This window comes from Biomphalaria glabrata, chromosome 1 (assembly GCF_947242115.1).
Source record: "Biomphalaria glabrata chromosome 1, xgBioGlab47.1, whole genome shotgun sequence".
NCBI lineage: Eukaryota > Metazoa > Mollusca > Gastropoda > Planorbidae > Biomphalaria > Biomphalaria glabrata.
The window spans coordinates 44,245,636-44,261,561 of NC_074711.1; the positions used below are offsets into that span (position 1 = coordinate 44,245,636).

The 15,926-nt window shown below is 34.6% G+C and overlaps 1 protein-coding gene across 2 annotated transcripts in view; it reads left to right on the forward strand.

Moving 5' to 3' along the window:
- The window catches only part of LOC129927759 (uncharacterized), an 81,770-nt gene that overhangs the window by 48,818 nt on the left and 17,026 nt on the right, over positions 1 to 15,926 (forward strand). For both annotated transcript variants that reach the window (XM_056038473.1, XM_056038479.1), the window contains exons 2-3: positions 7,490 to 7,603; positions 14,786 to 14,881. In XM_056038473.1, coding sequence (XP_055894448.1) covers positions 7,505 to 7,603; positions 14,786 to 14,881 — 195 coding nt within the window. In that variant the 5' untranslated portion in view covers positions 7,490 to 7,504. The remainder of the gene's footprint in view (positions 1 to 7,489; positions 7,604 to 14,785; positions 14,882 to 15,926) is intronic.

Genomic DNA, 15,926 nt, shown 5'->3' on the forward strand with positions numbered 1-15,926 from the left:
TATCTCTCAACATGTACTAACCAATTTATTGTCCACAAAGTCTATCTCTCAACATGTACTCACCAATTTATTGTACACAAAGTCTCTCGGTATCTCGTTAACCAATCACACCATTTTCACATGATGTCAGCCCTGCGGCAATTATCCACTTTTACTTTGAAGTTCCTGGCTAGTAAAATTTACTCGAAACAGTAAAGAGTGTCAGAAAGACAAAAACGTATAGTTTCTCAGTTGGCTTACTAAGGATTCAGCCTCACTTTCTACTTGAGCGTCATCTGTACTTCCTGCTAGTTCTTCTAAAGCAGGGGTCTCAAACTCATATCAGCACGTGGGCCACAGTGGAAAGTAATAATCAGTCAGCGGGCCGCAGCACGAAAAGAGAATGTTTTTTCATTAAATTTTACAAACACTACTGTCACTGCAGTTAAATGCTAAAATAAAGTTTTTATAATTATTAATTACATTTATTGTAGTTTATTACATGCACAGGCAGTATAGTTTACTAAAATAAGTTGACGTTGTCTGTCATTAATAAAAAGCAGAAACTGTAGTTCTAAAAAAAAAAAAATAATTACTAGGCCTACTGCAGATGGCTCGTTACTCATGTTTCTGTCCACTCAGCTGAGAGCGTTTGGTAGAGACCAGACCATCAACGTTAGGCCTGAAGTCGCGAGTAGTGGCAAGCCGCAAGGTTGCTCTCAGATGCTCATCAGTCAGTCTTGATCGTAATGCTGTTTTTTTTAATCTTCATTCTGGAGAAAAACTGTTGGCAAACGTACGTACTCCCAAACATCGCTAGAATTCTAGCAGCTGCGCAGAATAAGTTTGTAAACTTCTCTCTGGGAAGAAACTGGTAGAAATCTGGAACGCCAACATCAGCGTATTTTTGTTTCAGAACAGTGTCGCACTGCAGGTCCAGTAGTTCCATCTGGACTTCCTCTGGAACGTTTTTCACGTCAACTGCGAACGAAGTGGCAACAAGGAAAAACTGTGGTTCGAGAGCAGTGAATTGCTGAAAGCGGTGTTCAAAATCTTCAAGTAGTCTGAAGAGGATGTCTACGTAGTCTTTCAGGCGATGTGGTTCAACCGCTATGCTCCGTAGAAAAGACAAATGAGCCAGGTTTCCATCTGCCAGCTGAGTGGCCCACAAAGTCAGCTTGCATCTGAATGATTTGATGCGGTCAAACATCACGGTAATCAGCTGCTTTGTGCCCTGTAGTTGTGAATTAAGTGCATTGAGATGCTGCGTGATGTCAGTAAGAAAAGCAAGATCCGAAAAAAACATTGGGTCACTGAGCTGAAATGCTATTTCCTGTCTCAGTTCAAAAAATCTCTGCAGCACTTTTCCACGACTCAACCATCTGACTTCCGTATGGTACAGCAACTCTCCGCATTCCGTTTCTAAATCAGCTAGAAATGACACACACTGTCTGTGGTTGAGACCCCGTGCACGAATGAAGTTCACCGTCTTCACGACAACATCCATCACGTTCTTCATTTGTAGACTTTTGCCACATAATGCTTCTTGGTGCATAATTCAGTGTATGGCTGCAAAAGGTCCCGCCAAGCTGAGCTGATACAGTTTCTCTACCATTAATCCAACAACACCAACCTTCTCTGAACACATTGCTGGTGCACCATCCGTGGCCACTTCAACAAGTTTTTCCCACGGTAGCCCACACACCTGCCAATACAAGCTTCCAGTTCTTGAAACACGTCGCGTCCAGTCGTCGTTCCTTTCATGGCTAGTAAGTCCAATAGCTCTTCAACAATGTTCAAGTTTTCGTCGACCCCACAAATAAATACGGCACAGTATGCGGTGTCTGTTACACCAGTAGACTCGTTCAGTGCAATGGAATATGCTACAAAGTCTTTTGCAGCGGCAATCAGTTGCTGTTGAACATTTGTCGCTGACTCGGTGATCCTGCTTGCAACTGTGTTCAGAGACAAACTTATGCATTCGAAGAGCTTCTTTTTCTCGGGGCAGATAATTTCACACGCCTGTAGCATACACTCTTTTACAAACTGAACTTCAGTGAATGGTCGTGAGGCCTTTGCTATCATCTCGCTAACAACAAAGCTTGCCTTCACAGAATCTTCGCTTGCAGTGTTGATGCGTGCAAACAAGTTTCTTTGTTTGCTGAAAGATTCTTTCAAGTGATGGACTTTTTCCTCGCGCAGTTTGCCGAACAGTCCAGCATACTGTTCTCGATGCAATGTTTTTATCCGCAATCTTTTGCTTTTTGGACGACGATGACATTTTTAGGGCTACTCCACTACTACAGTAAAGTAAACAATGACATCTACTCCTCATCTGACAAACCTGATGACAAAGCAGAAACAAGAATGTTATATGTATCTTTAATCGACAAGCACAACATACATATACACTGTTCTAGTCGCCCGCCTGACACATGTACCCCATCCCTCCCAATCTTCCTCTCTTTCTCCTGTTTCGCTAGCCGCGTGGCCAATGACCAAACGGTCGGAGCGGCGGTATAACGGTGGCCTGATCGGTCGGAGCGGCGGTATAGCGGCCAGCGGTTAGAATCAGGCCACCATTCACCCAGCTTCTGCTGAAAGCCTAAGCGGTCATTAGGCGACAGTGAAACCTCATTTACTGATTTGTGCAGTTGTAAATCATTTCACGGCTAATATGTGGTCATTGTAAATTTTATCTAATTTTTTTTTTGAATTCGCGGACGTGGCCGCGGGCCACACAAAATAGCTTCGCGGGCCACATGTGGCCCGCAGTCCACGTGTTTGAGACCCCCGTTCTAAAGCATCACACACTTCTATAGCTTGGAATCTTACAGCTTTAACACTTTCCATTCTACATTCCCATCGTGTTCTTGTTAATGGTTTAACAAACAGCCCATCTTTTCGTAGAGGAATCAAAAAGTGGGTATATACTCTGCAGGGTTCCAAAAAAAATGTCATGGTATCTGAATACGTTTTAGATCTTTCTCCAAGAAAAAGATTCAAATGTTTGCGCTCGTGAATGTCTTTCCAAGCGTATACGTTATAAAGATATGTATGACGATAGTGAATTGAAGCTAATACCTACATCGTAGGAATCATTCAATAGTTTAACCCTTTAAGTCATACACCTTTAAAAAACCTGTGATAAAACTGATAGTGATATGCTAACTGTAAATTGAGAGGCCCCGCCATCGGTGGGCCCAATGTTGAGCAATCTGTAAAGGCCGGCCCTGCAAAGTATAAAATTTATTTACGAAAGCAATACATTTTTTTTCTTAATCTATTAATTTTGAAAAAGTAAAACCTCAGTTTACAATTAACATATTTCAATAGTTTTAAGGTTCTAACGAATCATGTAATAGTGTGTTGGCAAGTGGTCCACTGTATGTCCTAAGGTTTTACGCAATACGGAATAGGGTCCCTTCACATCTCCAGATCATGTCAAGACAAAAAGCATTGCATGTAGGGAATGGGCCAGTGTCGTCACGCACTAATAGTAGGCCGGGCAAAAAGGAAATAAAAAGGGGGTTTGGGGAGAAGCTAATTTGGGTGATTCCTGAAGGCAGAAAGCTGATAGTGGGTTTGTGTAGTCCGTCTGTCACGTTTGTATAATCGGTCTGTCACGTTTGTGTAGTCCGTCTGTCACGTTTTGATATGAAAAACCAAAAGCGTTATAAACAAATACAATTTCACAATCATCGGTAGTCTCCTCAAACTAACTGCAGCAGCCCAGGGACCACATTTGGTTTTCTGAAAACGCACACATTAAAAAAAAAATTAAATATGAATACTGTTTTAATAAAAAGGGAATTACACCATTTTAAAAACATTATTTAAAATCTTATATAATTTGAAAACTATATCCTCTGTTTAAGAACCGTCAATAAAGTATTTTAGCGGCAGTGATTAGTTACTCAACCAAATGTTAATTCAAGTTCATTAGAGAGCTAGTCAAGTCTGCAGTTAAAGTTTACCCCATTTAATTAAACAGCCTTTTTTTAAACTAAGATTGTATCAACTCACTCTGTCGTGTAAAAATTGTGCACACCCATTCTTGGATCAAGTTTAAACTTTACACAATTATTTATTGTACCTAACAAAACATGACTCAATAAAAGAATCAATTAGTTAATTATTGGTAATTAAATATTTTGTTTGATATCGAAAAAGGGAAATACTTTCTACATTACTGAGAGATATAGCTGTAAATGTTGAGATATAGCTGTAAATGTTGATCTCTGTTTTTTGTTACATCAGATCTAAACAATGTGGTCGACTCCTCTCCTTTAAGGCTAGAACAGAAAGATTTAAAACTCCTTTATTTCACTTATTAATTAATAAAACTTCAAATAACTTGAATAACTGAACAATACTAAATATAACTTTTATTATAATATAAACAAAACAAGTTGGAATGAGATAAAATAAGTGTAATTTCTGAACAAAATCAAACTCACTACAATAACACAACCTTTCAGTCTCACGTTCCGGATCGTCTGTCCTAAGACTAAGCCACCTATGTTGCATCATTCACAACCAATCGCTGACCTCGTCTCACCGTCACCATATAAATACACACACACTCCATAACAATGAGTCCACGGTTAACGAGGTTGTCATGTGGTCAGCAGTGCAGCACAACAACCAACCGCCTTTACTTTTCCCCAACTGACATCAGGTACCCACTATAGGCTGGGTGGACTCAGAGGCACCCTAAAGATTCCAAAATTAAAAATCCCAGTCTTCACCAGGATTCGAACCATCAAAGGAGGTTTTACTATAATTTTTTTTCAGTTAACATAAATTCTATGGCAAATCTAGTTTAATCAAGAATATTTATGAATATAACCTTCCAATTTAAATACAGTTAATGTATTTTTCACATGAAATCACCAGCTGATAGTAAATTGGTGTCCCTTGTTCTGGCAGTGATCTGTATTAGACGGACCTATGACAGGACAGACAGACAAAGTAAAACTAATAACGACTTTTCCCCAATGCCGAAAGGAAATTCTGCTACTTTTGGAAGTACATTAAAAGGTCAGAGACGTTCCCACTAATGCCGTCTGCTAGCGAAAGATCACGAGTTATTGGCTCTTGGGTTTAAAGGCTAAATATATTTAAAGTGTTGCCAGAAAACTGAATGAACATCGAAATGGTGGTCAGGCTACAAGTGAATCATGTTAAGTAGGCCTGGAGGTCTGGTGACATTGAAAGAAACCGTGCTCAGCCAAACGACTGTCTCAACTCTTCAAGCAACTGGTGAATTGGGGGGGGGAAACAAGAGGGGCGGGACTAGTTCATTAACAAGAACTTCATAGAGGCAGTTTATTTTGTGTCATTAATGTCTTGACAAAATACATTAATATAAAACTGGCGACTCTTTTTATTTTGATCTAGCCTACAGCTTATTCACTGCCAAAGTTGACCAATGAGAATACTGGATAGATTGAAGACGTGTCATTTGTGTTACCAACTCTTCAGTTACATTAAGAGATACATTCAGAGATACATTCAGAGATACATTCAGAGATACATTCAGAGATACATTCAGAGATACATTCAGAGATACATTCAGAGATACATTCAGAGATACATTAAGACTTGCGCTAGAAGAAAGAGAACCAGCCCTATGGACATTACGAAAAGTGTCGTGCATTACGTTACAATGTGCAGCTTTCATAACACAAAACACAGTTGGAGTTATTCCGAACATCAGCCTTCGTCTCTTCCCTTCCACTGTGGAAATATTGTGGAGTTATGCTACATCTTTAATTTAAACTTTTAAATATATCACAATTTTAATTATAAATAATATTATATATATATATATATTAAATAGATAGATAAATAGAAAGATGATAGATTATAGATAGATAGATAGATAGATAGATAGATAGATAGATAGATAGATAGATAGATAGATAGATAGATTGATTGATTGATTTATAGACAGACAGAAAGACAGACAGACAGAAAGATAAACGTGTGATTTCTATACCTCTATGTAACTTCTACCTTCGTGGAAACTTCTGGACAAAACCTAAAACCTGTGTGGGTGGACACGGATCTCGAAAACGGCTCTAGCGTTTTTCAAGAAATTTGATAAAAGAATTACTAGCTCTTTGTCCAAAATGGGAAAACTTTAGTTTGGCTGTTATAGTTTTGGACAGTATCAAAAGAAATAAATTCTAATTTAGCTAGAAAACTACAAAATATTTATCTTGCTCGAACTACATGTCTTCGGGTAATTCTGCATTTATCCAAGGGTTTAATAAATTTATGTTCAGGAACATTTTGCACATCGTCTTCTAAGTCTAGATCTAAATGTTTATCATTGGACTAGTGTCAAGTCTAGTAGATCTAGACATTCGTTTAACCAAAAGTCTTTCTCGGGGCTGGGAAGGTGAACGTAAAATGCTCCATTTAAAACAACAACAACAACATCAATGAGTAAATAATCACTCTAAAAGTCGTATGAAGGAGCCTAAGGAGGTATTGTCTATTTAAAAGAAATGTTGTTCTTGTTTCCACGTGTTGAGTTACAGCAATGTCTTAAAGCCTATCAGTTCTGTTGGAACGTGATCGAACGATCTTTGGCTAGAACTAAAGAGCACATGTACTTTGAGGTTTGACGCCATCAACTGAAACTATCAGAGTTGGATTAGAGTTGTTTGCACTTACACACCATGGCGCGCAATGTGTATTCATTGTATCAACATGGAACTCAACTGTACGATAGATCCATGGAATCACAAACAAATTAGATCTAGATTAATTGGGCGGAGACCGGAAGCGATGGTCCCTCACGGGACTCATCATGGGAATACATTGAACTACCTTTGAATAATGAAATACAAATAAAAATGTCTGACGCCAGTACGAAACCTGAGAGCGAGCAGGATGTCTGGGACCTTTGAACTAGAGAACTAACTTAGTTTTGAAATATCTGGAGTAGCCCGTGGGGAAACAACCAGATCTAATGACTATCTTTGAATTGTTGTTAAAAAGCTTATATCAACTCACCCTGTCTATCTGTCTGGTATAAAGTTTGTGCAGGTTATTTCTCCCATACCCATTCTCGGATCAAGTTGATACTTTGCATAATTTTTATTGACATAGATAATACATGAATAAAAAAGAATAACCAATCAGTCAACTAATTACTGGTAATTCATTACTTAATCCTTCAGTATTCACAGATACGGCTATATATGTAGGTTTTCGTTGAACATGTTATTTCTCCCACACCCATTCTCGGATCAAGTTCAAAATTTAGGCAATTATGTATTGTACAAAACGAAATATGAATCAATTCAAAATTAACCAAATTAGTCAATTAGTTATTGGTAATTGTTTTGTTATTTAATATATAACAATGGAAATAACTTTTAAACTATTGAGAGATACAGTTGTAAGTGCGGAGTCCTTTCCCACAGATAAGCTTTTTTTTTTGTTTTAAAATTGTTTAAATCTTTGGATTATTTTTTTTTTTGTTTCGTTTCAGTTGTCGACATAGAAAATGGAGTTTCCAACTTTTCCCTTTTTCGTCCTAGTTTTGACCATTGTATCTGTGTCCCTTAGCAACAGCTTACCGACAAGGACAGAAGATGTTTTACAGGTAAGTGGAAACCTTAACATCTGTCTGGTCTGTGTAGCTTACTACTTGGATCTAGAAAGCCACCATAACAAAAAACTTTTCAGAGAAACTCATTGAATGTGGAAAGCTTACTATACCATACATGAGTTACCTACTAGGAAACTACCCAAGAACTATGTGCATATTGTGCATGTATACATTCTAATCGTGTAACCAGATCCCATGCCACGATAATCCGCGTCAAAAGTTTAGCTTTGGGTTTAGAAAAGTTGTTATTAAAATTAGAAGCAGAAATGTTTCAGCCCAGTTGAGACTAGTTTAAACAGAGGCGTAGCTAAGGATGTAGGGGCCGGAAGGCTTGACCTCTTTGGGAGCCCCTACATTTTGACATTCGACATCATGACATGAGGTAATGGCGTAATATTTAATGCAAAAACACATTTCAAAACACTTATTTGGAGCCCCCCCCCTTAAACGGGGACAGAGGGACTTTCGAATTGAGACTCACCTCCCCACCCTAGCTACGCCACTGAGTTTGAATGATGTAGTGTTTCATTCATAAAAATGTCTAGCATTATTAATAGTTCAAAGATTATCTTCAGGGGTTGGGTTTAGGGTTGTGTTTACGGATGTGTTTTAAAATGTCGCTAAATCATTTTAGTTGCAACAGAAATAGTTGCACCACTCCGTGACACATGATTCATACCAATCAGTGACACATGATTCATACCAATCAGTGACACATGATTCATACCAATCAGTGACACATGATTCATACCAATCAGTGACACATGATTCATACCAATCAGTGACACATGATTCATACCAATCAGTGACACATGATTCATACCAATCAGTGACACATGATTCATACCAATCAGTGACACATGATTCATACCAAATCAGTGACACATGATTCATACCAATCAGTGACACATGATTCATACCAATCAGTGACACATGATTCATACCAATCAGTGACACATGATTCATACCAATCAGTGACACATGATTCATACCAATCAGTGACACATGATTCATACCAATCAGTGACACATGATTCATACCAATCAGTGACACATGATTCATACCAATCAGTGACACATGATTCATACCAATCAGTGACACATGATTCATACCAATCAGTGACACATGATTCATACCAATCAGTGACACATGATTCATACCAATCAGTGACACATGATTCATACCAATCAGTGACACATGATTCATACCAATCAGTGACACATGATTCATACCAATCCGTGACACATGATTCATACCAATCAGTGACACATGATTCATACCAAATCAGTGACACATGATTCATACCAATCAGTGACACATGATTCATACCAATCAGTGACACATGATTCATACCAATCAGTGACACATGATTCATACCAATCAGTGACACATGATTCATACCAATCAGTGACACATGATTCATACCAATCAGTGACACATGATTCATACCAATCAGTGACACATGATTCATACCAATCAGTGACACATGATTCATACCAATCAGTGACACATGATTCATACCAATCAGTGACACATGATTCATACCAAATCAGTGACACATGATTCATACCAATCAGTGACACATGATTCATACCAATCAGTGACACATGATTCATACCAATCAGTGACACATGATTCATACCAATCAGTGACACATGATTCATACCAATCAGTGACACATGATTCATACCTATCAGTGACACATGATTCATACCAATCAGTGACACATGATTCATACCAATCAGTGACACATGATTCATACCAATCAGTGACACATGATTCATACCAATCAGTGACACATGATTCATACCAATCCGTGACACATGATTCATACCAATCAGTGACACATGATTCATACCAAATCAGTGACACATGATTCATACCAATCAGTGACACATGATTCATACCAATCAGTGACACATGATTCATACCAATCAGTGACACATGATTCATACCAATCAGTGACAATTGACGGGACCTTTCAGATTTCGATTTTTTTTCAAATTAATTGAATGCTCTTGAATTATGAACATTGCGAATATTGATTCTTGGCACATGGTCTGTGTGTGAACAAAATGAACATTAAAAAAAAACACTGAAGAACAAAATGAACATTTCCAAACAGTAAAGAACAAAATGAACATTTCAAAACTGTGAAGAACATTGAAGAATATTTATTTTGTATTAAACGAGCTGTTTTTTTAAAATAAATATTTAGTATTTTTGTTACTGATCCGCCGAACCTTCAACATCAGATTTAACGTGCAATGACCTTTATGTCAATGATACACTTTCAGCTAACAAAAAACTTAACATATTCCAATAAAAAACTACGCTACTTCTCTACTTCTTAATAATCTCTACTTCTTTACTTCTCTACGTCTCTACTTCTTTACTTCTTTACGTCTCTACTTCTTTACTTCTTTACGTCTCTTCATCTCTACTTCTTTACTTCTTTACATCTCTACTTCTTTACTTCTTTACGTCTCTACATCTCTACATCTTTACTTCTTTACATCTCTACTTCTTTACTTCTTTACTTCTCTACTTCTCTACTTCTTTACTTCTCTACTTCTTTACATCACTACTTCTATACTTCTTTACTTCTCTACATCTCTACGTCTCTACTTCTTAAATTCATTATTTCTTTACTTCTTTTTTTCTTTACTTCTTTACGTCTCTACTTATTTACATCTCTATTTCTTTACTTCTTTACGTCTCTACTTCTTTACTTCTTTAATTCTTTACTTCTTTATTTCTTTTTTCTTTACTTTTCTACTTCTTTACTTCTTTACTTCTTTACTTCTCTACTTCTTTACGTCTCTACTTCTCTACTTCTTTATTTCTTTACGTCTCTACTTCTTTACTTCTTTACTTCTTTATTTCTTTACTTCTCTACTTCTTTGCTTCTCTACTTCTTTACGTCTCTACTTCTTTACTTTTCTATTTTTTTACGTCTCTAATTATCTACTTCTTTACGTCTCTACTTCTCTACTGCTTTACTTCTCTACTTCTTTACTTCTCTACTTCTTTACATCTCTACTTCTCTACTTCTTTACTTCTTTACTTCTTAACTTTTCTACTTCTTTACTTCTCTACTTTTTTACTTCTGTACTTCTCTACTTCTTTACTTCTCTACGTCTTTACTTCTTTACTTCTCTACTTTTTTACTTCTCTACTTCTCTATTTCTTTACTTCTCTAGGTCTTTACTTCTTTACGTCTCTACATCTCTAATTCTTTACTTCTTTACATCTCTACTTCTCTACTTCTTAACTTCTTTACGTCTCTACATCTCTACATCTTTACTTCTCTACGTCTTTACTTCTTTACTTCCTTACTTCTTTACGTCTCTACTTCTTTACTTCTCTACTTCTTTACATCACTACTTCTATACTTCTTTACTTCTCTACATCTCTACGTCTCTACTTCTTAAATTCATTATTTCTTTACTTCTTTTTTTCTTTTCTTCTTTACGTCTCTACTTATTTACATCTCTACTTCTTTACTTCTTTACGTCTCTACTTCTTTACTTCTTTAATTCTTTACTTCTTTATTTCTTTTTTCTTTACTTTTCTACTTCTTTACTTCTTTACTTCTCTACTTCTCTACTTCTTTACGTCTCTACTTCTCTACTTCTTTATTTCCTTACGTCTCTACTTCTCTACTTCTTTACTTCTCTTCTTCTTTACTTCTTTTCTTTTTTACTTCTCTACTTCTCTATTTCTTTACTTCTCTATTTCTTTACTTCTCTATTTCTTTACTTCTCTATTTCTTTACTTTTCTATTTCTTTACTTCTCTATTTCTTTACTTCTCTATTTCTTTACTTCTCTATTTCTTTACTTTTCTACTTCTCTACTTCTTTACTTTTCTATTTCTTTACTTTTCTATTTCTTTACTTTTCTATTTCTTTACTTCTCTACTTCTTAACTTCTTTACTTCTTTACGTCTCTACTTCTCTACTTCTTTACATCACTACTTTTTTGCTTCTTTACTTTTCTACTTATCTACGTCTTTACTTCTTAAATTCATTACTTCTTTTCTTCTTTTTTTCTTTACTTCTTTACGTCTCTATTTACTTAACTTCTCTACTTCTTTACGTCTCTACTTCTTGACTTCTTTAATTCTTTACTTCTTTATTTCTTTACTTCTTTACTTTTCTATTTCTTTACTTCTCTACTTCTCTACTTCTCTAATTCTTTACGTCTCTACTTCTCTACTTCTTTACGTCTCTACCTCTCAACTTCAATACGTCTATACTTCGCTACTTATTTACGTCTCTACGTCTCTACTTCTTTACGTCTATACTTCTTTACTTCTTTACGTCTCTACTTCTCTACTTCTTTACGTCTCTACTTATTTACATCTCTACTTATTTACATCTCTACTTCTTTAATTCTTTACTTCTCTACTTCTTTACTTTTTTACATCTCTTTTTTTTGTTTAGTTCTTTACTTCTCTACATCTCTACTTCTTTACTTCTCTACTTCTTTACTTCTTTACATCTCTACTTCTTTACTTCTTTACGTCTCTACTTATCTACGTCTCTACTTCTTAAATTCATTACTTCTTTACTTCTTTTTTTCTTTACTTCTTTACGTCTCTATTTCTTTACTTCTCTACTTCTCTATTTCTTTACTTCTTTACGTCTCTACTTATTTACTTCTTTAATTCTTTACTTCTTTATTTCTTTACTTCTTTACTTCTCTACTTCTCTACTTTTCTACTTTTTTACGTCTCTATTTCTCTACTTCTTTATTTCCTTACGTCTCTACTTCTTTACTTCTCTACGTCTTTACTTCTTTACTTCTTTACGTCTCTACTTCTTTACTTTTTCACTTCTTTACTTCTCTACTTCTTTACTTCTTTAATTCTTTACTTCTTCACTTTTTTACGTCTCTATTTCTCTACTTCTTTACTTCTTCACTTCTTTACGTCTCTATTTCTCCACTTCTTTATTTTTTTTTTCTTTACGTCTCTACTTCTTCACTTCTTTACGTCTCTACTTCTTTACTTCTCTACTTCTCTACTTCTTTACGTCTCTACTTCTCTACTTCTTTATTTCCTTACGTCTCTACTTCTCTACTTCTTTACTTCTCTTCTTCTTTACTTCTTTTCTTTTTTACTTCTCTACTTCTCTATTTCTTTACTTCTCTATTTCTTTACTTCTCTATTTCTTTACTTCTCTATTTCTTTACTTTTTTATTTCTTTACTTCTCTATTTCTTTACTTCTCTATTTCTTTACTTCTCTATTTCTTTACTTTTCTACTTCTCTACTTCTTTACTTTTCTATTTCTTTACTTTTCTATTTCTTTACTTTTCTATTTCTTTACTTCTCTACTTCTTAACTTCTTTACTTCTTTACGTCTCTACTTCTCTACTTCTTTACATCACTACTTTTTTGCTTCTTTACTTTTCTACTTATCTACGTCTTTACTTCTTAAATTCATTACTTCTTTTCTTCTTTTTTTCTTTACTTCTTTACGTCTCTATTTACTTAACTTCTCTACTTCTTTACGTCTCTACTTCTTGACTTCTTTAATTCTTTACTTCTTTATTTCTTTACTTCTTTACTTTTCTATTTCTTTACTTCTCTACTTCTCTACTTCTCTAATTCTTTACGTCTCTACTTCTCTACTTCTTTACGTCTCTACCTCTCAACTTCAATACGTCTATACTTCGCTACTTATTTACGTCTCTACGTCTCTACTTCTTTACGTCTATACTTCTTTACTTCTTTACGTCTCTACTTCTCTACTTCTTTACGTCTCTACTTATTTACATCTCTACTTATTTACATCTCTACTTCTTTAATTCTTTACTTCTCTACTTCTTTACTTTTTTACATCTCTTTTTTTTGTTTAGTTCTTTACTTCTCTACATCTCTACTTCTTTACTTCTCTACTTCTTTACTTCTTTACATCTCTACTTCTTTACTTCTTTACGTCTCTACTTATCTACGTCTCTACTTCTTAAATTCATTACTTCTTTACTTCTTTTTTTCTTTACTTCTTTACGTCTCTATTTCTTTACTTCTCTACTTCTCTATTTCTTTACTTCTTTACGTCTCTACTTATTTACTTCTTTAATTCTTTACTTCTTTATTTCTTTACTTCTTTACTTCTCTACTTCTCTACTTTTCTACTTTTTTACGTCTCTATTTCTCTACTTCTTTATTTCCTTACGTCTCTACTTCTTTACTTCTCTACGTCTTTACTTCTTTACTTCTTTACGTCTCTACTTCTTTACTTTTTCACTTCTTTACTTCTCTACTTCTTTACTTCTTTAATTCTTTACTTCTTCACTTTTTTACGTCTCTATTTCTCTACTTCTTTACTTCTTCACTTCTTTACGTCTCTACTTCTCCACTTCTTTATTTTTTTTTCTTTACGTCTCTACTTCTTCACTTCTTTACGTCTCTACTTCTTTACTTCTCTACTTCTTTACTTCTTCACTTCTTTACTTCTCTACTTCTCTACTTCTTCACTTCTTTACTTCTCTACGTTTCTACTTCTTTACGTCTCTACTTCTTTACTTCTTCACTTCTTTACGTCTCTACTTCTTTACTTCTTTACTTTTTTACTTCTCTTCTTCTTTATTTCTTTACTTCTCTACTTATTTACTTCTTTACTTCTCTACTTCTCTACTTCTTTACTTCTCTACTTCTTTACTTCTTTTCTTTTTTACTTCTCTACTTCTCTATTTCTTTACTTTTCTATTTCTTTACTTCTCTATTTCTTTACTTCTGTATTTCTTTACTTCTTTTCTTTTTTACTTCTCTACTTCTCTATTTATTTACTTTTCTATTTCTTTACTTCTCTACTTCTTTACTTCTCTTCTTCTTTACTTCTTTTCTTTTTTACTTCTCTACTTCTCTATTTCTTTACTTCTCTATTTCTTTACTTCTCTATTTCTTTACTTCTCTATTTCTTTACTTTTCTATTTCTTTACTTCTCTATTTCTTTACTTCTCTATTTCTTTACTTTTCTATTTCTTTACTTTTCTACTTCTCTACTTCTTTACTTTTCTATTTCTTTACTTTTCTATTTCTTTACTTTTCTATTTCTTTACTTCTCTATCTCTTTACTTCTCTACTTCTCTATTACAACCGTTTTATTATTGCTTTATCGTCTTATACAACTTTTTTGGCTCATTCTTTCATCTTCTATTGAACAGGAAGCAAATATGGCTTTAGAAAAAAGACCAAAGTATATGGATACTAGACGAGAGCTCGATATGTTTAAAGATTTAGTCCTAATGAGTCTTCAAGAGGTGAGTCATTCTGTCATTTCAATAATTTATTCATTTAACCTTTAGCCTTTCATTTTATGTGTGATAAATATTAACACATTTCAGCTCTCGCGTCACCTCGTATCGTGTATCTGTCATGTCTGACTCACAATGCATATTTAACACAACTACAGACTATTCAGAACCATTCCAAATATTTTTTTTAAAAATGAAATCCTTGAGACTACAAGTGCTCGTCTGCTCTAAAATAACGAAGGGCGTATCTTTATATCAGACACAAACATTTTTTTCAAATTGGATTCACAGTAATGACCAAAAATAAAACAAACAAACAAGCAATAAAAGCGTATTTACGTATAAAAATACAGTTATACACACATAGAGTCATGTCGAACCTTATTTGAGGACAAAGACATAAATTAAATTTGGATTTTCAAAAGCGCTCTCGCTTTTTGAGCACTAGACGTGAGACAGTGAACCAAAGAGTGGCCCCTCATTGCGGGGTCGCTAAAATAAATAATTTTTAAACATTGTTAGATTATAAGGAAACAAAATTAAAAAAATGTTCCACTAAATGTCAAACTAAATGTCTTAACATTAAGCTTTCATTTCATTTTATTTCTCTATTAATAATAATAATAATCTTTATTATCCGTAAGGAAATTTGTCTTACATTTTTTTTTAAACTCTATCAACATTTCATCCTTTTAATTTCATTTTTTTTTCATTACAATTTCCTTTACTTTAAAAAAAGACAATAGCACCTCTATACAACATAGAGAGTGATTATTTGTTTCTCTCAATAAATCCTGGTTAAGCGAATGTCTAGATTTAGTACACTTGATAGTATTACAATGATAGGCCTTTAGATCTAGACTTAGAAGCAAATAAGTCTTGAACCCATGTATTTATTGAACTCTTGAATGAATACAAAAGCACACGAAGACATTCAAGATCAAATATTGTCTAGTTCTCTTGGTAAATTAATTTCTTTTTATTATTCTTATACAAAATAGAACTGGGAAAACTAGTGTTTTCCTATTGTGGCCAACGAACTAGTAATTCT